Source organism: Amphiprion ocellaris, chromosome 11 (genome assembly GCF_022539595.1).
Source record: "Amphiprion ocellaris isolate individual 3 ecotype Okinawa chromosome 11, ASM2253959v1, whole genome shotgun sequence".
NCBI lineage: Eukaryota > Metazoa > Chordata > Actinopteri > Pomacentridae > Amphiprion > Amphiprion ocellaris.
Window position 1 is genome coordinate 13,448,264 of NC_072776.1, and position 26,243 is coordinate 13,474,506.

General features: G+C 39.5%; 1 protein-coding gene across 4 annotated transcripts in view; it reads left to right on the top strand.

The window, feature by feature from the left end:
* The first annotated feature begins 558 nt into the window (after positions 1–558).
* The window catches only part of LOC111568484 (dehydrogenase/reductase SDR family member on chromosome X-like), a 51,908-nt gene continuing 26,223 nt past the window's right edge, over positions 559–26,243 (top strand). Inside the window, exons 1-3 of one of the 4 annotated variants that reach the window (XM_023270155.3) lie at positions 559–1,236; positions 17,834–17,972; positions 19,597–19,704. In XM_023270155.3, coding sequence (XP_023125923.1) covers positions 17,867–17,972; positions 19,597–19,704 — 214 coding nt within the window. In that variant the 5' untranslated portion in view covers positions 559–1,236; positions 17,834–17,866. Of the gene's footprint in view, positions 1,237–17,833; positions 18,064–19,596; positions 19,705–26,243 lie in introns of those variants that run through there. The other 3 variants (XM_035948151.2, XM_035948149.2, XM_035948150.2) reach the window with 3 other exon arrangements.

Here is a 26,243-nt window from a genome sequence, read left to right on the forward strand (position 1 = left end):
ATGGGATGTTCGTAGTCTGGCCTATTTCTATTTTTGATTGAAGTTTCCCTGACTGCTCATTTTCTTGCCAAAGTGAAGCCTCAAAACCAGCACTTATTTCCTAATTTTGTTGAGTGATAGCAGCCATGTAAAGTCCTGTTATACGTATATATGTATATGTATGTGCACCAGAAGGTGGAAATCCTTCTCTAAAAATCTTTCCAGTAAAAATCTTGCCATATTTTTAAAATCGCCTGCACAGAGCTGCAATATTACAAATGTTTCAGTGATAGTTTTTGCTCTGTATTAAGGGATCAATTCTTCTTGAAGCTGTGCGTAAAGAGAAACCAACCTTGTTTTTTATCAGATAAAACAGCAATAAAGCGCGCATCAACTGGAAAAGGTTTTAATGCAGAATAATATCTGAAAACAATCCTTCGACTAATAGCTCTGCCAAAAAGCAATGTGGAGGGTCGTGATAAGATGATAGCCTGTCATGCCCAGCCATCACACACACAAAAACACACACATACACACACAAGAGCGCGCCGCCGTGAGGAATACTAATCAACCTGTTTGCCGACAAGTGCAGCAGCTCGGCGCGCAACTTAGGACGAGAAACGTCTCTGCCGGGTTTGATGTTAAAAAAAAATAAATAAATAAATAAAAAAATTCATCGCGCTCTTATACTGCAGCCCTCTTTGAACGAACCACGGGTGTTATCACTACAGTCTGTGTCCCTGTCTCCTCTGATGTGCGACAGGCAGAGAGTGGGTCTGGGGAGAGACAGCCCGCTGCTGTGCCGCTTCTAGCAAGGGAAGCCCCCACGCGTTGCGCGCCCGGATCGCCGGTATATATTCGCGTCGCGGAGTGCGTGTGCATGCGCGCCAGGCTCTAAATGTGTGTGTTGGCGCACGACAAAGCCCCGGGCTCCGTCCTCAACAGTTGCTACCGGAGCGGCGGAGAGGAGAGGAGGAGAGCGAGAGAGACAGCAGACTGAGGACGGACGGACGCGGAGCCCCACGCCGCTCTGCTCGGCTCTGCTCCTGACATGCAGTCGCTCATCTCTCCGGTGACCAAGGCCATCCTAGTCGCGCTCTTCATCTTCGCCATACTCCTCATTCTCTATGTGATCCTTTGGTACATTTGCAGAGACGTGGACTGCGACCACGGCATTTGAGGATTCCGTTAAAACGGGAGTAACGGGAATATCGCAATGGGGCGCACAGAGGAGCCCGCAGAGTCCAGGGTCATCCCGTAAGTCTGTCTTTTGTTTTGCCTTTCCAGTTGAGTGTGTGTGCGTATTTTTGACTTATTTGAGTATGTGTGCGTCTTTCTCTGTCCGTGTATGTGTACACACGCGCATTAAAGTAGTGCGTAATGTTAAATGCGCTCCGGTTAAAAGGTGATGACCGGCGTGCGTCTCCACTGGCACCTGCTATCCCTAACTCCAAACGAGCAGAGCCCCGAAATTCCTCTCTGGTAAACTTAACAGAGACCACCTATCAATATGTATTAGAGAGCTGGTGTTGTTACTGATGGGGAATCCTCAAAGGTGATACAATGTCATCTGAGGGATATCGAACTGGTGTCAAAACGGAGACGGTACGGGCGCGCGTGTGTGGGCTCCCAATGAATGGGGAACGGAGACCGCCGGTGACATTGCGGTAAGCGGTGTGGATGTCCCTTAAGGTCAAGAACAACAGTGTTTACCTCAGGTTGCAAACAGTGTTTACCCCCCTCTTCTCCTTCCGTATATCTGCGGCATTAGTTCACGTTCAGTTCATCTCGGTCTCTGAGGATGCTTCACATTGGCATTTTACGTCCAACGAGATAACAGGATTATCTCCATTGGCTCCTGCGCGTCTTATTCCTAATCTGTCTTGTGCCATGTTTTTGCGTCCTTATCATAAATACTCCGCTAATGCTTTTACGCATAGCGCATTTTGTTCCCCTTGACATCTGTGAGCTTGTTTCAGCCTTCTGTGTCCAATCTTAGTGTAGGAAGATGTGCTGATTTCCTTACTTTTACACACACACACACGCACACACACACACGCAAACATTGGCCACGCTTAATGAAGGGCTTGTCAATATTGCAGGCACGTTGGCCCCCAATGCTTCCGTGCGGTCACATGGCCCATAGAGCTATTAAACATGTGAGATGTGATTGCCATTTTTCATCTAGGTTCAAAAACCATTTTGTGTCATCTCCAGCCACCATAAATCAGGAAAATTAACACATTTTGCACCTTCCAAAGTGAAGGATGTGAAGGACACACCAAGGACATGGAGATTTTTTTTAAGGGTTTTAGAATATTCAAGCAGGAATGCAATCCAAAATCCAGTGCGTCTGTGTAATTTTTTTTGCAGAAAGAGTTTACATATCTTATATTCATGTGAATCTGTGCAACCTAAATCTATGTTGCACATCCTGATGTAACCAAAAAGAGTAGGGAAAAAGCCTGACTTGATCCCTCATGACTGTTACTGACTGCTGATTATTAAATGATAATCACTGACTGCAGCTGACAGAGCAGTTTAACCACTTTATCTTCATGAAACGCCGCATCACAATATTCCCCATAAACACCCCAGGAGATTTAAAAAACATCTCCCCTAACTCACCGAGAAAGTGTGAGTTTAAGCTTAAAAATTTTAAACCGTCTTATTTTGAGCCACGGGTGCTACACTCTCGTATTTAAAAATCCATAAGCAGCCTAAATGCTGGATGCGGCCAGGAGGAAGAACCCCCACAGCCTCCTAAACTGTTGTGTGTGCTCTCCTGCAGAGAAAAGGAGAGTCTGGTTGGATGGCAGATGCCCTCTTTGACCGGAGTACAAAATGATTTCTGCCAGCCACGAGTAGATATGCAACCAGCCTTTGTCACTCTTCAACACGCACAGGCTGCAAATGACAGTTGTGACTCTATTAGTCTCAGTAATAAACATAATGAGAGAAAGAGCGAAAAGAAAAATGTATGTGACAGCTAGTCCAGCTGTTGGTGTCTGTCTGAAGTGGTGTCCTGGATTGTCTATGTGAGTGTGTTGAGATGGAAAGAAGGAGGGAAAAAAAAGCTGTGTTTGAGTGGCTGTGTATGTTTGTGCAGTTTGTTAAAGAAGAAAGGCTGTGTGTGTGTGTGTGTGGGTGTGACAGCGTGGGAGGGGGTTAAACACTGACATGCTCCAGAATGACAGATGAAAAAAAAAAGTGGAGCAGTGAAGGCTCAGCGGGACTCAGCATGAGAGACAGGTGTGTGTATGTGTGTGCGTGTCTGAGCGTGCCAGTGCGTGCATACATGCGCATGAAATTCACTCGAGTTTATTGAAAATGTTTCCCTTCATTAAATAAATGTGTAAACTGTAATGCTGCAGTGTACAAACTGCATAATAATGGTTTATCTAGTTAGCGTGACCTTAAAAGTTAAACTACTCTTATCACACGCACCTTGAGGGACTGTGTTAAAATGACACAGGATGGATTTTACCCTAAATTCTCCGACTTTTGCCTCCTTCTTTTCTGATTTCCACGTTGTCTTTGCGGTCATGATTAAAGTAATTTATCCCACTAACACGATAGAGCATTACTAATTGTGATGCTGGGCGGGTAGGCGTGGACCGAAAGGATTCTTTTCTGAATGCTTTAATGGTAATACACCTTGATAGAGCCAAGATCAATTGCGATTGAAGTCATAAAATATGTAGGGGAAAAAGTAAATTATTGAAGCTTGAAGCTGCAGAGAAGCAATTTGTTAACTTATTCTGGCCTCACAACTTGCCCAAACTGCAAAGTGTGTGTATAAATGTGTGTGTTTTGTCATCATATTCACAAAAAACTTTACAGAGGAAAATGAATACAGTCCCTTATACTAATGCTGCCTTCATAAATATAGAATTATCAGATAAGTTTCACATTATCAAACCATAGACATGACTGTAAAGGTCAATGCTGTTTTTGGATCGGTGAGATGTGGCTGCCTGAAAAAATGCCACTTTTATTAATCCTGTTGTTTCGCATTTACTGTGAATAATTCATTTCTACTTTTGTATATTTCCGTTTTCAACTTTTGTCCTTCATATGGTAAACAGCTGCCACTACTATGTAGCAAAATTTTTTAATTAATTTTGTTCCAAATATTGTTTGACCTCTATCATTACGTGTTCCATAGCAAGAACAAATATACAACTTCTAGCTGATAAATTCATGAATTATAGAATACCAAACTAGAAATATCTTCTCATTATTTACTGGCAGGCCAATATTACTGCTTCATATTAATGCTGTAATTCACAACCATTTAGACTGCTAAAAAAGTTGTGCTTAGTTTGACTACACTGAGAAACGACATTTTCTTCTTATTTTTTATTTCAAAAAAAGTGGCTTGTAAATTGACAAAGTAAAAATTATATTATTATGAATGTCACTTTTAGCTCAGTTTGCATCTCTGTATGAAGGACCTTCAGGATATTCCACCCATTCTCATGTATGCTAATCCTTAAACCATAGCTGTGTGGCCACTGATAGGAAGTGCAATTAATGAACTAAATTTACATTACTTTATGAATGATGAATTTTAAGTTGTGGTAAGTTACATTGTTGAGTTTTAGTTTTTTTTGGACTGTGCTTGTTTTGAAGTTAGCAGGATATCCCATTACCCTGCTTTAACTTTAATGACATTTTGATAGTACGGAAACTGACTGCAAAATAAATTGCTTGTTTTTGCAAAGTTTTATTTTATTAATTTTTTTTTAACAAAGACCAAAACTGAAAAGCAGTACCAACATGTCAGTGTAGACATTTTTAAACAGAAAATTACATCAACATTATTGCAGACTGAGGACAAATTAAAGGAAAAAAACATCCCAAAAGGTCTTAGTAAGATGTTGAGCCTCCACGTGCCACCAGAACAGCTTCAGTACACTTTAGCATTGATTCTCTGGAGGGATGAACATCCTTCTTCCAAAAAATAATCTCTCATTTGGTGTCTGATGATGATGATGGAGAGCAGTGTTTAAGACGTTGGTCCTAAATCTCCCATAGGTGTTCAGTTGGTTTGAGATCTGGAGACTGGGAAGGATGCATCACATGATGTAAATCATTTACATATTTAACAAACCCTTCAGTAGCCCCTTGTACCGTCTGGATGGGCCTCTGTTATCCTTGAAACGACCGCTCCCATCAGGATGTTTCATCATAGGATAAAGGTGATCACTTACAGAAACTTCGGACTGATTTGCAGTGACCCCTTCCCTCTAAAGCAGGGGTGGGCAATTAATTTTCATATGGGGCCACATGAGAAACTTTGACGGTTGTTAAGGGCCGGACCAGTACACTTAAAAGCTCTGCTCAATATATATATCTCAATAAAAACAGTAAATTACACAATACAATGATGCACAATGCCCAACTCTTGAATCTCTGCTCTCAGATCCCAAACTCGTTTAAGCACCTTGTCCAGGCTGATCCATCTGACAACTGTCTGGTAACCAAGGTCACCATGTTCACTATCATCTCCTCCAAAAAGACAACAAACTGTCTGTAATTCAATGCTCTTGCCCTGATGAAGTTTACTAACTACTTTAGTTACAACATCAGTCACGTGGTTGATTTTTAGCACTGACTTACACAGCACCTCCTGATGTATAATACAATGCAAAAATATCAGTTTTTGTTCTGGATTTATTTCAGTCACTTTATCTTGCATCCGTTTCAAAAGTCCAACATTTTTCCCTGTCATATTTGGACAGCCATCAGTTGTAACACCAACCAAATTCTCCCATTTTAGTCCCAGCTTGTTCATGCGTGTATTTACCTCAGTGAACAAATCACTCACCGTCGTGGTCCCTTCATTGGCTGCACAGCTGACAGCTCCTCCATCATCTCAAAGGTTTTTTGTTAGTCCACGTACAAAGATGAGTAACTGGGCTGTGTCACGGACATCACAGCTCTCGTCCAGAGCCAAGGAGAAAACGCCAAAATCGTCCACTTTGCTGTGCAGCTGAAGCTCCAGATTTTCGGCGATGCTCTCCGCCCGCCTCGTTACGGTTCGCCTCCAAAGGGTCACATTAACGAACGCTTCTTTTTTTCTCCGGGCATATAAGCGCTGCAGAGTCCACCAGACATTCTTTTATAAACTCTCCATCAGGGAATGGCTGACTGTTTTGGGCGATTTTGTAGGATATTACTAAACTCGTCTTGACTGCTGCATCCCTTTATGTGTGAGCTTTGGTAAAAAAAAATCCTTGCTGCTTTAGCAGTTTAGCTAGCAAACCTTCAGACATCCTCCCCGCTCTGCATCAGTCAATGTTTGTACTTCGCCATGTTTGGTCTCGTAATGTCGATTATAATCCTTGAGCACCGCGATGTGTTCGCCACAAACTAGCCCACGGCTTTACCTCTGACTTCAGTGAAGAAATACTTGGAAGTCCACGCCTTGTTAAAAACTCTGCATTCGGAATCAATCTTTCTTTTTTGCCGTTTTTTGCTGAAGCTGACCAACAAACCAACCAGCTAAGTATGGAAACCACGCGCGAAAAAACGTTAACTTAGCAGATCTTTCAAAATAAAAGCAGTGCAGGCGTATTGTTTGCATGTATTGGGATGAAATATATTTGCATTGACTTTTAATATTTTCCAGTGACCTCATACGGGCCAGTCAGGGTCATCCGGCGGGCCGGATGTGGCCCGTGGGCCGTAGGATGCCCAGGTCTGCTCTAAAGGGACAAGTGGACTTAAACCATTCCAGAAAAACGCTTGCCACAGCAGAACAGAGCCACTTGATTCCTTCACTGTAGGGGTGAAGGGTTCAGGTTTTTCATTTCATGTGTCACCAATCTGTAGTTTGCCACTGAGAAGTATATTTTTTGATGTCTAAGACTGAAATAATCCCAGTCAAAAGTGTTTATTTTCTAAAATGGATATTTGCTGTTAAATAGAATCAAATGCATCACTATCAGTATCAAAATTCCATCACCTGTCAGGATCTGTTTACCAACATTTACCCACCTAAGCAATGAGACAGAAGACAGGTAATTCTGAAAAGACATTAACTACTTCAATTATGTGCCACCTTTTTCTTCTTCAGTAACTTATATTTTTGAGATCGAGCATCTAGTTTTTTAAACGCTTTTCGTGTTGTTTGGATTTACTCACTCTGACTCATCTACTATCATCTGCGCGATACATCTGGGACATCCTGTTGCACGTCAGCCCTCTTTTCTTTCTCCTCTCCCTTCAGTCAACTCTACTGTATTCGCTCGAAAAGATTGCCCCAGAATAGTTTTTTAAAGGCACCGTGTGTCTGCGCATCACTATTCAAATGTTAATCTGAAAACCAAGTTCCAGACTTCAGACAGCTCCTGAAAGCAGCGACTATGGGTCAGGATGACCCAACGCCACAAATATATCCTTGTTCTGAAGATCTAAAACTCAAATTGGCTCTTCATAAGATATGAGCACTGAAAGACACACAGACACACACTGCACACACACCTCAAAGCCGTAAAAATAGATTGTGAGTGACTCAGCCGTTATGTAAAGTCCATCTCTGATAGGGCCGCCTGGGGCTGTTTATGTCAGTTTAGCTTGACGGCACTGGAGCTGAGGTGACACATGTCTGCTGTGTCCGAGCTTCAATACACACTCACACATCCACACACACAGACACACACACACACACACACACACACACACACACACACACACACACACACACACACTTTTCCCAGAATATGCGTGCGAGCCTCTCGCGCTCTCACTCTTCCTTTCTAAGTCTACGTTCCCCAGTGTGTGTCCCCCGATGGACAAAGATGTGATACAGTCAGCGTAATGGACTCCCTCCAGCCCAAACAGCGTACATTATTAGCATTTCATTGCAGACTGGGATGGAAACGCCATGTTAGACGTGAATCACAGCTGCCATCCCTCTGGCCAGGTGGACAGTTTGATCAATAGTGGTAAACATGAGCGACCCAGGACCTGAATCTCATATCAGACCGATATCTTCGCTTTCTGTTGTCTTTATTATTGTGTAGCATCCATAAAGCAGATGTGATGCCGGATGTTTGATTATTTATTTATTATCTGTATTGGTCCCCATTGACAAAATCTTGACTGTCTAAATTATAATGAGACATTTCAATCAGCTTCTGTGTAAAGATGTTTCCTCACTTACTATCCTGGGTATGAATAATGACATTTAATGCCCCACTGTGGCTCTAATACTGGTTTGAAGACTTTTGGATCCTCACTACAATGTGTGACTGTTTTCACATTTAAAGATCTAAAGGTATCCAACGGTGCTATTGGCTGCCCATAGCTTACATAATAAAAAGAGGCATTGGTTCAGATGTCAGGATAAAATCTGATTAAGTTTTCTTTGACACAATTACAGTTGAAATGAGATTTGTTGGGGGGGAGGGGTGTCCAGATAGCTCAACCGCTTGAGCGGGTGACCCATGAACAGGGACTAGATTCCCCGACACAGCGGCCTTGGTTCGATTCCAGCTCACGGCCCTTTGCTGCAGGTCTTCCCCCCATTCTTGTCCTCTACTTTCCTGTCTGCCTTTCAACTTAACCTGTCAAATAAAGCCAAAAAATAACTTAAAAAAAAAAAAGAGATGTGTGTGACTGAGCCGGGGTAGGGTTTTCCGGTTAAACGGGGGGTTGTTGAAGGCCTTGAAGCCAGGGAAACACAACACACATCACCGTAAAGGTTTTCTGTCTTCATATAATCCTGGAGTGGGAGGCTGCAGGGAGACAGGAAGTGAGAGAGCAGGAGATGAAAGTCTCCTCACAGTCCCGTCTCAGCGACAACAGGTTTCAGACAGAAAGAGGAGCGCACACACTGACTCACAGACTGTTAAATTAAATGTGTTAAATACTGTGTGTGTATGTTTGCCGGTGTGTGTGTGTGAGGGTGTGTTGCACAGAGTTAATGACAGTCTTAATTGGAGCAAGCAAATATCCCTCCCACTGCTTCTCATTCTACATCTACTAATAGAAAGACATCCACTCCCAAAAGACAGTTGGGGAAAAACAGGTTTGGGAAGTATTTGACGAATATGTGCCCGCGCGCACACACACACACACACACACACACACACACACACACACTGATTTTTGTCGCACACAAAGTGATGATTACATGATACGCACAATTTGCATGCATAATAATAAGATCTTTACACATATATTGATCTACAGACACATGGGAATGCCACAAAGCAGAGTGTACATACAGCTTCTCACATACACAGAAACTGAAATGTCTCTTGCTCTCTACCTTTAAATTATGTGCCCTAAATGAAGCCTAACTCTGCACTCGGATCATCTATTCCTTGCCCCGAGTGTAATTTAGGAGAAAGGTTTGGGAGATACCTGACATTTCCAGAGCTGCTGTCATGTTTATCTAGCCTGAAAACTGGAAGGAGAGACCAATTACAGTTCAAGAGATGGTGCGTTCAAGTATGGGCCTGAGGAAGGAAGTGAATATTGATCTGTTGTGTGAAGCTTTGTGAAGATCTACACATGCATATTTGGTCACTGAAAACAGGTTGGGTGCTTCAAAGCAGGAGGTTAATGAGACGCTGGGAATACTGGGTTTTAAAATGTGCTTCTGTTCCATAGCTTCAAAAATCTATCGCGCTAATTAACCAGCAGTCATTAACGTAGAGACAACTCTTTCCAGATAAATCCAGTTCATTTCATTTACTCCCATCTGCTCCCAGTAGTAAAATTATAAGCGATTTTAGGGCATTACAGACTTTTTATTCACAAGTAAAGACACAGAAGTACCTGTGAAACACAGAGATGGATGACCTGCAACAAAGGTTCCAGGCCGTTTGTAAATCTGGGATGTTGTTATATGATGTGCAAAAATCTCAGGTTTTACTTTCATGTTTACAAGCTGGCCTTTGCCTTCTCTCCCCATGGAAAACCTGTAGCGACACAACAATTACCAAACCTGTCCACGTAGAGTCCACTGCCTTTTCCCACCCTTGACTCCGAGTGCACATCCAGCCATCCGTGGATAGGGGAAGTCTCTCTAAATTGCCTCTCCTGGGTTTCTTTCTTTTTTGTTGTTGTTGTTACTTACAATCTAAGTGTTAGTAGTTTTTTGGGAGTACTCCTTGTCTTCATAGACAGCTGGGACCAAGTTGGAAACCCCCGCTGCTGAGGACTGATAAAGCCCCCTGACAAACTTTATAAGACGTTCCACAAAATAGGGTAAGCCCTTGTACTGAGCCAAAGTAGGAATATTTTTGATATAAAAAGAACACCTTATTAACAGTCGAAGTACTGCAGTTCCAAATTTACTGAGGGATAAAGGATATAAATCAGAAAGAAATGTGCACAGTGGAATGGTTTAACCCTTATGTTGTCCTGTGGGTTAAAATTGACCTGTTTTAAAATTTGAAAATGTGGGGAAAAAAAAATATTTTCACAGTGAAACTTCTGTTGTCCACATTTTCATCATTTTTTAGAAATCTTTAACATTTTTTGGTGGAAAAAAAGAAATGTTAAAAATGTTTCTTAAGAACATTCACAAAAAAATCAACCAAAATCCAGCGAATTTTGCGGGATTTTGGTTGACTTTTTTTGTGAATGTTCTTAAAGAAAATATTAGAAGTTTTACTTATATATATGTAATCACTTTAGATATTTCTTGGATTTTTTTTGGGAAGATTTTTACTCATTTTTTGAAAATATTTACAAGAATTTTCTTTCCAAATTTGGGGAATTTTAAAAAAAAATAATACTTTTCAGGGAAACTTTTAAGGAATTATTAGAATTTTCTTCCTGAAGGTTTTGCAAAGTTTCAGAAATTTGGAGAATTTTTTGCTGATTTTTTTAGATTTTTTTCAAACAAGGAAACAATATTTTTTGGTGCCCGTAAACGAGGACAACAGGAGGGTTAATGTCATGGAAAATACTCTTACTTGCTAATAGTTAATGAGAAGATTGATACCATGCTTACTGTACAAGGCAAAATAAATGTTAAAAAAAATCAAATAATGGTCAAACAAAAATTGTAATATTAAAATAAAATGCCGTATTTCAAGTAAAGTGCAAAAACAGTCAGTTTACAGATATTTTTATTATATGTGTTGCAGAGAAACAATGTCATTTGCAGATTTTAAATGAGTTATTCAGAATTAGAATCAGATTCTGATATTATTACGATCCATATATTCAATAAAGTGGTCACACATGTTTATGATTGCCAGTTAACAGCCTTATTTTGACACACTACTAGTACACACTACTATTGATTCCAAAACACTTTTTCAAATAATTTTTGATTTGTTTTCTGAAAATTAACAACATCAAGAAATTATTCACTATTGGTTCAGCAAAGCCCCCAGAGGGAATCAAAAAAGTACAATAGGCCTTTCTCTGCGATATGGCACCGGAGTTTATGAAAACAAGATTTTTATTTCAATGAATAAATACCTTAAGTAAATATCTTGGATAAACTAAGATGGTAAGATGTTTGTAAGCTATATATGAAGCAAGGGCTGACAGACTATAAGATAAGGACCGAGAGTTTTTCAAGCTGTGAGATATGCCAGTGCAAGAGGGTTAGAGAGGATGTTCAGATACAGTGGGAAGTAAATTTTGAGTCAAAGATTGTCCATAGCTCACTTGAATGTGAACACACAGACGTGATACATACATTTTTAGATTGAGTGTTTTTCCCAAATACATTATCCATCAGGAATAAGCATCCATAAATCCACACTCATAAATCATAACAACTGCTCCACTACTTGTCTGAGGGTTTCTTTCCAGCGATAGTTGTCTTTAGGTCCATGGATATGTTGCACAGAGAAACACCTAAGCTAAGCTTTGAAGTGTACTTTTAATGGTGCCAGTTTGCTAAAATGTAAACAAATATATATACTGCGACTCTCCTGTACTGTACTAAGTGTGAATATCAACATTGTTCTTACATTCCAATAACACTCTCCTTCATCCATTCAGCTTTCAGACTGAGAACCCCTGCCTTCACACACATCCTACCAGCACCTCTTAGTGTTAATAATTAAAGTTGTGTCTTGTTTGTTCAATCCATTCAGACACTGAAATGTGAAAAAAAGACTATTTTTGGTCACACTGAGAGTAGTTTGAACGTGCGTCAGGCCAAGAAGTCGTCCCAGCATCTAACTCCTCTTAACACCTTAAGTTGTGGTTTTTAATGCGTTAATGAAACTGAAGACTAAAGCAGTTAATTAGAGAAATTTAAAGTTGCTGGGAGGCAGAATTTGTTGTTCTGAACTAATGCAGGCTGGCTGTTTCCCCGAGTTTACTGTCTTTATGCTCAGCTCCAGTTCAGCATACAAATAGAAGAATGATAAGCTTGATTCCTTAAAATGTCACAGAACAGACCTTTGCAGAATGTCAAAATGCTACTGAGCTGCCTTAGCTGAAATACAATATTGTAAAATATGTTTTGAAATTAAAATCTTCCCTTGTATAGCAACTACTGCTGACAACTGTCAAATAAATCAATGTCCTACTGATATTTGTAAACCTTTAAGCAATTGCAAATAAATGACTGTCATACGCTAAAAGATATACCTAGGTTTAGTATTTAACCAAGCATACCAAGCCAGAAATATGCTAGATCAGATTCCCTCCCATCTTTCAGACAACACGACACATAGGACACATGTAGAGCGACAGAATGCAGATGTAAACTGCAAAGCACAAGCAGAGAGAGACGCACACCTGCTGTTATTTACACAAGAACATGTGCACAAACACACACGTCTGTGTTTTAGTTTGCAACATACAGAACTCCCCATGGATGTGTCTTTCCTACATGCACACATGCTTTATCGTTGTGGGGGTAAACAGAGTGTAGCCTGCGGCTCTGGCTAAGTCTGAGCTCGAGTCTAACCTCGATTCTCTGCCTCTCGGGGTTGGAAAGCACTGAAAGAAGCGGCTCAAACTGAGAGAAAAAGACAACATCAATTCACACAAGCCGAAGCACTCGGGAGCCCAAATTGCCCGTGACACACCTGGAAAATTACCTTTCTTCACGATGTGACACTTCACCTGCCATCTCCCTTGGGTGGCAGTTGATCAGCAGCAAAAACAAACAGGGGCAAAGTGTTAAGGAACGGCGTGTCAAAACACTATGTGAAAACTCTTAGTGCCATTTTCAGCTAAAAATATCCAATATCCTCTACCTTCACTTCTCACCAGGAATAAGACTATGTGAAACATGAAACACAGATTACATTTTAACTGGCAGCATGCACACAGACACACACATAGACACACACATGCACACACATCCCACAGAGCTGTTGTCAGCCTGGATTTACAAAATGAGACAAGTTGGGCTTTCCAGCCAGCCAGCGGTTGTCACATAAGACTAGGTGACTGTTGGTTGGAGCTATTTTGATGCTGTTCACATGTTATTTACATCACACACCCTCCTGTCATGTACTGTTGCCAGCGTATCTCCCGTGTGCGCATATGTCTTCATTTGTGTGTGTGCGCCGCTGCGTGTTTCTGTGTGTCTCCCTGACGTCCCATCATCCCAAATAATCATCCCACAGTCATGCGTGAGATGCGATTTCCTTTGAACAATAGCAGGCCAGCTCGCCTTGCTGACCCCCCAACCTCTCAGGCTGCGGTGGAACAAACATCCACATGTGCGCACGAACAGACTGCACATCCTCTCTGCGCACAATAACAGCAACACACGCACATTTAAAATACGCACACAGCCTCCACAGCTCAGCCTCCATCAGGGTGGCAGTGATGACACAGTCTCTTTATGTTGCCGCTCATTTAACTGCCTTCTGGAGCAGACTTTAATAACTGGGGCCAACCGCTTGTCAGTGCTGCTATTCTAGCATGACCTTAACTATTGGGTGGTGGGAAAGACACAAACTAATGCTAATGATTTGCCTGCCAGGAGAAAAAAAGAGGGAAGCTACTGTGAATGCTCCAGACCTGTGTTTAACAGCAATGGTTGTAATTTTATTGAAAGCAGGGAGAGTTTGGTTGGCCTGCTTTGAGTGCCTTTGATAATTCAGCTCTTTCCTGGTTTGTTAGTTAAACTCAGTCCATCACCGCAGTGGAATATCGATTCAGGTTTTGTGGTTTACAGACTTAAACGTAGTCGCTTGAATTTACATAAATATCTCTTTTGGTAATAGTAATAATCATTTGACTTGAGGCAGAGCATTCAGCTGTTTAGTGTGTGTCAGTCACATGTTGAATAAATGTTGTTCCAGGTGACGTGATGTTTTTTTCTGTTAAATTATGAGATGTATGGAAATCATGCTGTCTTTTGTAAGTTCAGCCAACATGGTTGTAACTGCTTCAGTTCCATTTGAATGCATCTTTTTCCCCCTTTTAATCAGGAAAGTAAAACCTACTAAACTGTGACAGAAAAACAACTTTACTAAAGTGAAAGTGTGTGGAGAAATCCAATTAAGAACTCCACTCCAGTGAAATGTTCTTTTTTGTTTGTTTGTTTTTTACTTTGTTAATATGTGCATTTGGTGTTTCTTTATATAACTGGAAGCAGTCAACACCATAGCTGAGCATGTCCACCTTGAAACTGCAGTATACTGAAGTCAGTCTCAAAAACACGGTTTCAGAAGGTTTCATACAAAATAAACCCGAGGAATTAATCCAATTAACTTGCAGGGTGGGGCGTTTTTTTTAGTTCAAATGTATAGCAAAATAATTTCAGGAGTACAACTTTACAGTCTTTGAACAGAATCACAGGTGAGCTGGTGTGCTTGGGCTGCAGAGAGGGATGGAGAAATGGGTTTAAAGCGTGGCAGGGACTTTATATATATATGCACATTCTAAAGAAAGCAAAGAGTGAGAGTGCTACATCTACGCATTTCATTGCAAGAAGGTAATATTTTCCTGAAAAAGAAAAACTTGTAAATATAGCAATTTTTTTGAAGTTTTAATAAATGACTAGAAAATGACTTTTAAATAAAAGTACAAAAGTTAAAGTACTCATTCTGTAGAAATGTGGCCCCTGGGACCATCACATTGCTGGGTTGGTAATACTGATGCACTGATGCGTAATTTACTGTTGTAGCTGGACATACCACACTGGAGAGCCTCTTAATAATACAGTACAGTATTTAGCACAGTGACATATTAAACAGGAGAAATGGCGAGGTGATTTTTTTTATTATTTTTTTGGTAAGACATTAGAAAAAATTATTCTGTGACACACATTAAGATTTTTTTAAAAATGCTAATCTCTATTCTAATTTAACTTTTTCTAACCTTATTTACATGGAATGGGGGGGGGAGAAATTGTGTGGGGAAAATGCCTCTATTTTCTTTTCTCTTTTTGGCAATTTATCACAAGTCTGTGTGGATTCTCAGTCATTGAGGTCACGGTAATCTAAGCGCCTCCTTAGAAGGTAACTGGATTTCTTTCTTGGTTCAAGAACATAGCTTCAAGAAAGAAAAAAAAAAAAAGTCCAGTTGCCTTCTTCTGAAGCACTTAGCCCAAAAAGTTAGGAACCTGTGGCTTAACTTTTAACAATGCACTGTATTTTATAAGGTTATTATTATATATGTGATTGTTTAAAAAGTAAAATCTTAACAATAGCTGTCGAAACATGTAGTGCAGTACAAAGAGCAACACGGCCGGCTGACGTGTGGTGGTGTACAAGTAGACACGAACTATTCAAATGGAGTACATGTACCTCAAAGCTGTACTTACCTAATTGCATTCCAACGCTGAAACGCTATCAAGTCATTTTTGTTCAGAACTATGCATAGCTTTAAATACACGTACATTCAGCAATTATCCTAAATTAAATTCCACTTCCACACAGGTCTTACCACTTAAACTGGTGGAGTGATCTCTGTTAGCATCTCATCATGCTATGGGAATGTGACTCAGTGCAGCAGGTGTCCTCTGAAGAGACGGAAATAAACATTCATCCAGCATAAAAAGGCAGCTCTTTTAATAAATCCTTGCTAGCCTCACAATTCCCAATTACACACTCACACACTCATGTCGCTACTTTAGGCATGTGACTGCTTTCATCTGAGCTTTTGCAGGAGGATGAATGAATTTCTTTATTTTAGTTAAAAACCCAACCAGTAAACATAGATAATTGCTCCTTTGGCTGCTCTGTGTATGTAACATCGCTGCTCAAGTAAACATTTCTTGTAATACACAGGTAATCCATGAATTAGACTTTGTGACAGAACGTAGCATCTCGGCAAAATGTTATCACACAAACACTGAATCACCTGAAGATCACTGCACTCCAAAGTGTCAGGTGACTGAGGAGAAAGCGACAAACAACGTTGGTGAACTTCACATGATAAAATCACATAATGATCGAAAATGCCATCTTGACATTTGATTTCTTTGAGCCTAGTGGAGTGGTCGAAGACGTTCGGTATCTCCTGTGCGCAGGGAGTACTGGTCATGATTGGGAGTCATGGTGTGTGACGTGCTGTGTCAGTAGCTTATCTTTGGAAATGGAAAATGATTTCAATGTCACTGAAGCTGTTGTTGTCACTGTAGTGATTGGTGCTGTAAATTATTGCATGCATTAACCCTCCTGTTGTCCTCATTTACGGGCACCAAAAAATATTGTTTCCTTGTCTGAAAAAAATCCAAAAATTCAGCAAAAAAAATTCCCCAAATTTCTGAAAATTTGCAAAACCTTCAGGAAGAAAATTCCAATAATTCCTTAAAAGTTTCCCTTGAAAATTTTATTTTAAAAAATTCCCCCAAATTTGGCAAGAATATTCTTGTAAATATTTTCAGAAAATGAGTAAAAATCTTCCAAAAAATCCTAAAAATATCAAAAGTGATTACATATATGTATCAGTAAAACTTCAAATATTTTCTTTAAGAACATTCACCAAGAAAAATAAACAAAATCCAGCGAATCTCGCTGCATTTTGGTTGAATTTTTGTGTGAATGTTCTTAAGAAACATTTTTAACATTTCTTTTTTTCTACCAAAAAATATTCAAAAGTTGTGGCCATCAGAAGATTCACTGTGAAAATGTAAATTTTTTTTCCCACATTTTCAAACTTTAAAACGGGTCAATTTTGACCCGCACGACGACATGAGGGTTAATGTTATATGCATGTAGTTTTGGCAGTTTTGAATCATGAAATCCTGCAAAAACTTGACTTGTATCGTGTTGGGCTACGCATAAATTAATTGAAGTGCCATATTTTTTTCTTGATTTTGCATATTCATGCAGGGAACACTTGGAGAAATGGGCATTTTTACAGCTGATCATAACAGTTTCCACTAAGAGGCAGTGTGATCAGAGAAGGAAAACCTGTAGCAGTCAGAATAGCAGTCAGTCAACACTCACTATAACACAATGCTGCAGACTGGAGCTGCACTGCACCAGAAACGTGCTCTTAAAGCCTATCTGGGGAAATTATAGATCAGGCCAGTGTGTCATCCCTCTGTTGCTTCTGTGGTGTGTGACCTCAGTGGCAGCAGTTAATGAGGTAGTCAGCGAGCTGAAGGGAGCAATATGTTGGATCTACAGAGAAAGATCACACGGCACATCAAGCAGCCAAGCAGCAGCGACTAGGCCCCTCAATCATACACTAATTCCACCTCTGCAGCCAAGTGACGGATGACTTCAAGAAATCACATTTCCGAAGGTCAACTAGATGGGATTGAGAGAGAAAAAAAAATAGTCTGTTTGGTCATTTCAAGAAAAGCGTTTGTGTAAATCAGACCTCCCGAATCGGTTGGCCGAAGGTTAATTGAAGGATAAGGAAGGAAGCGAGGTTGATAGCTTCATATTGGGACGCGCCCCGCGGAGGGAACTGTGCCTTTTATCCTCCGTTGTTTCCTCTGCAGTGACTGCTCACTCTGGTACACGTCCTGACAGAGATGCTGTCTGCTCTCCGGTCTTATCTTCTGCCAGCTGTCAGGCTCTACCTGCTGGGTTTGAAGGTCCTGTTGGTCCAGCTGTTCAGCAGACCTCCGAGGTTGCCAGGTCGGTTCAACTCCCCTCTAAGTTGCTGCTTCTCCTGACGCTAATTTGACAAGTTGTGTGTCGCTGTCAGTGACGCCTACTTGTACAGTTTGTGAGTAAATTAACGTCGTCGCTTTCTAGTTACACGACATATCGTTCATTAGTGTACGCCTAAGCCGTTATTCCTCTCCGTGTTAGCTGTCAGCTGTCAGCTTGTTGCACTTTAGCGCTAAGCTAACAACGTTAGCTAGTTTGACAGAAGCTCGAAACATGAGCTAAGTAAGTAGTTGTTTGGCATCATATGTACGCCGAATTCACCAGAATAACTTAACAATTCACTATAACCGCACAGTATGTTCGATAATCTGTCTATATTTGCCGCCAAGCGATGGAGGTTTAAATCAGTGTTTTTAGAATGGCGTTTGGCTGCAACTGCTGAAGACAAATTCAGGTGCCTCAGTACAACCAACGAATGAATATCTACGGAATACAGCAAACAGCTAAAGAAAAGTGCAGTGCAGTAATTACATCTATATCTATCTATAGGTACATATATCCTTTCCTTAAAGTTATAGCAGCGTTTTGTTATTTGTACACCCGATAAAACAATAATACAAAGCAATTGACTGTCCGTATGAGTAAATACAGCCCCTTGAGCAAGACTTTGACAACTCGCCTAAAGTGTGATACAAACCTGACCCCAGGCTTAACTTTTAATAATGCATTGTATTTATTAGGGTTATTATTATGCTTTTTATTACAATAAAACATAGTTTTATTCTAAAAAAAATGTTTGTAGCTATTAATAAAAACATTGCCTTAGCCAAAAAGCAGGAGACCGGAGATCGAGATCCATGTTTATATTGTATATCCATACATGGAAAACAGAATTGCTATCACACAATAAATCATCAGCTCTGCTCAATAAAGATTTGTTCCTGTCAGGGTACTTCAACACTTTCTAGTGCATACAAGTAAATAAAATTAACATAAATCATTCTCAGGAGAACTAAAGTATGTAGGGATGATCTACTCATGGTCTTAAAAAGATTAATGTGTCTTCTATAATGTGTATTCAATATTTCACTGTAGAAGACAATGAATTTACCTAACTGGTGGTGTATAGGTTTGCACAAGAACTGCTGTTGAACTGATGATTTTTGAAATTTAATTTACTTCTTTGATTTGTCTTTTATCATGCCAGTTATATATCCTCCTATTATAAAAGCAAAATTTTTGTTTGAGATTGAATTAAACACATAAATGCTACTGCAATACATACAGTTCCCACCATAGATGTTTTAACATTCTGTTAGTATATAGAGTTGTACAGTTTACAACAGAAGTGAGTACACCCATGTGCATTATGAATAGATACATACATTTTTAAATTTACATGGGATCACAGTTTTTTCCTGTCATCTGCTTAAGGACACATCAAACATCAAAAACTGGCTTTCTTTAAGAAAGTAAGGAAAATTCATCATGCAGTTCCACATGAATTCAAAAACCTACATAAAATCTCTCTGAGTTTGACAGAAAGTGTACATGTCTAACTACAAGCACTTTTCATCTCTTGAAATATCGGTCTTTCTTAAGTAAGCTTTCATCTAAAATGACATTCTCTCTCTTCTGCCTCTGCCAGTGATGCCCAGACAAGATGGCAAGGTTGCCATAGTGACAGGAGGAGGCAGGGGAATCGGGTATGAGGTTGTCTGCCACATGGCCAGACTCGGGGCGCATGTTATCATAGGTACAGTATCAAGCACCGCACCACTGGCATGCAATGAGGCCAAGAGGGACAGCCTTTAACAGCACCAACATGCTCGCATGAGGAGACCTCTCCGACGGCTGGCTTGCATTTGTTTACACTCAGATTTACAAGAAAAACAACGCTAGTAATAATGGTAACCATTTGTGCTTTGCAATACAATGTTAAACATAAAAACTAAACAATCTGAGATGACAGCTAAATAAACTATGGCAAAATACTGCAAAAAAAACAAAAGAAAAATTGGATAAAGCCCTGTAGATATGAGCAAATATAAAGGTGAATTTTGAAGAAACTAGGCTAACTTCAGTAGTAGTGAGTATTGTTCTTCGAACTGGTGGCTCAGTCAATTTTCTGGCTCCCAAACTGTTCTGAAAATTCTGCTGTCTTTCTCAGTATTTCCTTGATTTTTATCATTTTGAAAAGTCTTTCCTCCTTTGCCCTGCCTGAACCCTATCAAGCCTAAACGGAGGATTTTTCAGGTTTTTATCTTCTGTGTGGAAGGAATCCAGCTTTTCAGGGAAATTGGAGAAGTTGATGTTTTAGAATTTCAGCCTATATACATTTATCAACCTGATGAAAAAAGGCAAGTTTTCCTTAACATTCGATAAACGTACTACCCAAGCAGCTGGTGTAGCTCATGCTGTGTAGTGAATTTAATCATGGGGTAGCCTGGTGCTGTTATCAGCGGTCAAAACAATCATACAAAAATAATTGTGGCCATTCACAACTGAGCAGTACAAACAAAAGAATGAAACAAGATAAGCAATCAGAGAGTGAAGTACTCTGCCAAGGCTCTCCGTCATTGTATAATTTCCGATTGATAAGTCGGGATAAGTCCACAGCGGTCGAGTTGTAGTAGGATTGCAATCGTGTTCGTCAGCAGGCAGCTGATGTAGTGTTTACTTGTTGTCATAGTTACAGTGACACAGTAACGCCGTGCCACTATCTCGCAATGGTACAGAAATCTTTAACAAATCCATGGATCCAGACTATAAGCCGCATCACTCTCAAAATCTATTCACTTGGTCCTTGTGTCATTTCTGACCTTCCCTGAAAATTTCATCCCAGTCTGTTAGTCCATTTTTGAGTAATGTTGCTAACACAGACAGACAGGCAGACAGACAGACAGACAGACATCGATCGTCACATAACTCTGCCATGGAACGTAGTGACTACCTAACTAGTTCACCCATTAATTTTTCTTCCTTCCACACTTTCTGACATGTCAGCTCATGTTTACTGTATTTATCTGATTGGAAGGCATTCGCAGGTGATTATAAAAACACACCTTTACACTGAGAAAAAATTATAATTTAAGTACACATTTCCAAAAAATATCTAACATTGGTCAATTCTTCCTAGAGATTTTGATGTGTAATGTTATATGCACCTGTAATTTAAACCTGTGTCAGTAAATGTCAGAAAATGCACTAATATGGGAGGGAAGAAGAGAACAATTTTACTGAGAAACCTGGTTGCTTTGATAAGTAAAGACACTCTCATTATTATGACTTAAGACTGAAGATTATCATCGTAAAAAGTGCGTTGTCTGCAGGTCAGAACCACCTGCTCACAGTGGGGGCTGACACATCAATCTGTCAAAGCACTTAGAGTGTATGCAGATGTGAAAATGATGGCACAGTAACCTTGTGTCATCGCAGATGATGATGAGAACGCTTCAATCACTGCTAAGCAGACTGACATTAGTTTGAAAGCAGCAGTAGCACAGGGAGAACTGAAAAGACGCCTTGGTCTGTACAGAGGAGGAAATGCTACCAGTGTGTTTAGTTTATCAGTGCGTTATAAATTTTACACGAGACACTAATAAAAACTTAGGAAAAAAGACCAGGTCCTAATTACATACAGTAATTCACTAGCATCAATGGAAACCATAAACATATACAGTCAATGCTTTGGTTATTTTTTTTCTTTTTTACTTTTGGATGAAAATAGTTTCAGGGAGTAATTCTTAAAATCTAACACACTTTCAGAGGTGGACAGTCAAAATGAACAATGTCTACATAGCTAGATACTAAAGCCTGAAAGTAGAAAAATGCATCTTTTTGTGATGCTCTTTCGTGTCTCCATTGGGTTGAAAAATGTAAATATATTTGTGCATACCTTAGTTTTGCCTTGTTAGTGACACATGAATCTGTGTGACTATTTGACTCACCAGCATTATGGTATCAAATGTCCTCTCTTTTAATCACTAGAACTCCAGAACAGTTGCATGTTTAGGCATCAATAACATTGCTTTTGCCACTGACAAGATACTAGGCTACTGATACACGTATATCCTCTCATTATACCTTAAAATCTGTTAGACCAAACAAACTATGCCTCTGCAGTACCAGTCATGCTGAAAGTATCCTCTGTGTGTGACTACTTAGAAGCCTATCGCTGTCACTGATCCATAATTTGTATCAGACAGTCAACGGTACATTCAGATTCCTCTCAACACCCCATTGATCCATCTTAAAGTTTGGAATAGCATCACAACAGTTTGTTTTCATCAGTAGAAAAAATGTTGGTACTCCACTGTGAGAAGATGTAAAGACTGTTTGAGCTCTGCTGGGATTAAAAGGCTGTTATCAAACTGAATGTTAAATGCAAATTTAGGATTATGAGAGGCTCCTTTGCATAAAACAAGGTCTGGTATTGTTCCATTTTTCATTCAGCAATATTTACTGTTGGAAGATAAATGCAGTACAACAAAGTATTAAAGAGGAAATTGCTAACATGCTTTATAATATGGTTTATTTACATATCCATATAAATTCTCTAAAATTGCAACATATGCAATATGCATTTCTTTCAAATCATATAAATAGTTAAAATAACAAATATCATTGCCAGCCCTGAATTTATAGTTGTTGCTGTAAAAAATTCAAAACAAACCCAGATAAAGACAGTGAGATACTAACCATTCAGAAGAGTGTATATCTAAATGTGTGTCTACTACTTGATGCCATTTATCAGTTGAATGAACTCCCATTCTCTCTATATATTTATTGTTAGCCCCAAATCTGTTTTTCTTCCCTCCTTGAAATGTCATCTTGCCCCGGTTTTTCTTGGTGATGTACCATCTATCACTCTACCCAGAGTCACATGCTTAAATATGTTTATCATCACCTCTGATGTCTCCTCTTGGTCTTATTATTGGTCTTATTTTCTCTGCACTTTCTGTACTGTTACAAGAAGAACCTTGCTATGAGATTGCATTAAGTATTCTAAATGTGAATGTTGTTAGTGAGCTGAGGCAAGAACGTTTCTCTGTACAAAGCTGGTTAGAAAGCTGTATTATATTGTGTTGCAACTGAAGAAAATATCCCTTGAGAAAGAGAGTCTGTGTCTCTCAGTTTCTGAAGGCTGAAACAATCCTCTCTGGGCTGTATGTAAGCGACCATGCATTAGAAATGTACAGAGCCATCTGTATCATGATTTCTGTTACAGTTAAACCTACAGCTTGCATAGCATTTCTTCCTCTTCTCTGTTTTGAAACTGCCTATGGACAAGAACTTAATAGCCAGTCAGCTTTTTAACACATAGGTCCTCTAAAGGTGTTTTTTTAGATTGGGAATGTACAATTTTTTTTATTTTAGTAAAATCACAGATATGTTTACATATAGTTCAGCAGAAGCACAATTCTCAGATTCATTCAAGGTCTGCATGGATCTTCACAGACATGAACAGGTCATAATGATCACGTCTCTTGGACCCTCTCAGATACGCAGTTGAAGAAAATATATTCTGACCTTCTGAAACCTAGCCTTTTCTGCTTTCCAGGAACTCCCAATGACAATTTAGAGCTGAAAACATGTGATTCAGGTGTGTTTTTTCTGTATATATTTTGATCTTTTTGTGCCTTGTTTAGAGAAATGGCAGGAAGACAGAAAAATTAGAGATTGGGAATGTAATGAAACAAACAGACCAGGCTTATAGTCAGTACTTAAGAACCCTTCTGATAGCATAATGCCATAATTATAGATGTTTGTGTAGATGTAAATAACAATCGTACAGAAAAAATATGAATTTGTCAAACAAATTGGCAAAACAGATGAACAACAGCCGTTCAGTTGATCAGTTACAGTAATGTTCTTAAACATATGCTGTGGTTTCAGGCAGGCTGTTCACAGCCTGATGTGTTACATCTATAGATTTCTCTGTGGTGAGACTGGATGGCAGCCTATTTAATTGTTCCATTTTAAGTATTTAGATTAAGGAATTGCATTTTACATTTGACCTTTAGTCTCCTTTCTTTTCTTCATTTGTAGTCTGCAGTTACTGGCTTTTATTTCACCTTAATCATCAACAAACTGGTAATGTGGTATGGGATTGTTTACGAAAATATTTTTGTGCATTTTTCAATCTGCAACGTCAATGTCAGAGTCTCCTTGGAGACAATTTTAGGAGTATATAAATGAGATTTGAGCACTATGTATGATCTTACAAAGTAAAACAATCACACAAGAACTTGGTGAAGCATCTGTTATAGTCCTAGACACTCGTTTATGTGTCGAAACTAATCCTACAACTGATGATTCGCAGTGTATTTCAAATATGCCAGCTTCTTCAGATAATTCATGAAGTGGATGCATATTTCAGGTAGAGTAGCATATTGCTTATGTGAGGAGACTTTATGGTTTGAGCCTCTGCACTGTCAAATACCTGAGCTGGATCTTAATGAGTGTGCAAATTTGCTTGAAGTATTTTTGAGTTGGTTTTGGATTAAAATGATGTGGTCCAGATGTGGTTATGAAGTAAAGACTTTGTTGCTTGGAAAGCTTTTTGTAAGAAGGGAAGAATAAAAAATAAGGCAGTGATGAATACACACATATAAACAGAGTGATGTTCTTTGAATAGAATACGTGGAAATGTAAGGCTGACCTGAAAAATAACACTAGTCGACCTGGTTGAGAAAAAGGAGAGGAAAAAATATGGAACAGAAGCTTTTTTTTTGCCATCAACAGCCAAGTGCAGCATCTCAAACTCTTATTTTCACAGTGAAGCTGCCAGGTTTGATACCACTGTGCTTATACCAAAACCAAAATCTATGCTCACTGACAATATCTGACATGGAACACATGTAATATCTGGAGACGCTGCACACAACCGATGCATGGATGAATAAACTGTTGCTGACCAAGAAACTGCTACAACACAGAATTCAGCTGGAAATCCTAAAATGTTTCATTTGCATGTTATACAAGCAAGAGAAACGCTGCAAACACACACATGCATGAGATTAATTTTGAACTACACATGTCAGTGTAAGTTTGAATCGTATGTTAGGGCTTTGTTACGCTTGTCATGCTCAGTTTATCCATTTGTTGCAGTGCAGAAAGATAATTTCAGTGAATTAATTAGGTTACATTTTTAACCCCCAGCCCAAAATATTTAGTAGGCAAATTATTTCCTCAGGGCGTATATTTAATCAGTGGCTATTTTAATGGAGAGCTTTGTCCGGAAGCAGTTGTGCAGGGATGTGTGCTTAATGATATGTAGCGTTCTCAGTCAGTGTTGGTAAATGGGCACAGAAGCCTGTTGAAGCGAACAAGTTTTGTTAAAAAAAAGACTATGTTTGCGTGAGATCAGTTAGTATCTGTCCTTTGTGTGTGTTTGTGTGACCTCTGTGACATGTCACACAGCGGACCGGCATTCTTCAGCCCTGCCTGAACCGTAGTGCATCAGGGTAAATGGTGTTGTGCCCTTGAAAAGGCCTGTGTGATAATCCAAGATTAGTGTGTCTGTGTGTGTGCAGACAGGAAATGAGGATGCATGTAGGCTATTTGTGTGTAGGAGTTTGGGTAAAAATAGTTTTTGTGAGTGCGTGTGTGTGTCTGTTCATGCAGCATGTATGTCGATATGAAGCAAATCCTAACGTTTGATAAATGAGAACCAGCTAATGCTCAACTATTGTTATGTTGATCAACACTTTCATACACTGCACACTTTCCTTGTCTGCTTTCATTTACTTTGTGTTGCTGTTTGTCAGACTGTGTCCCTTCTGGTTTTACCTTTGTCGTCTAATGTAATGGGATAATATGTTTTTGTGCTTTAACTTCCTGTGCAATCTTTCAATTATGTTTTATGTCAGTTGTTTGTATCGTGTATGGTTTACTTTGCATGCTGCTGGCATCATTCTTGTAAGATTTTTACGCTGTTTTGTTTGCTTTGCTCCTGTCGTGTTGTTTTTGTGGCTAATTTAACATCTGGCCAAGGGACAACAGTTCGAAATTAGCCATTTGGCCAATTCCAGCACATCTACACTGATTTCTGTGTATTGTCTCTGAAAAAATAAACAAATTAAAAGCAAAAACGAAAAAAATCCTGACAGTTGACTTGTCAGTTAAGTGAGTAATTGTTGGCACTAATTCTTGGGTAGTGAATGTATATGTTTATCTGTGTTTTTTGTATTTGTCAGTGCTCATATGTATGTCTGCGCCCAGGCAAGATGACTAACTGTGCTTTAGATTGGTTCTTTTTAACAATGAGAGTCAGTAAATGACATCAGATTT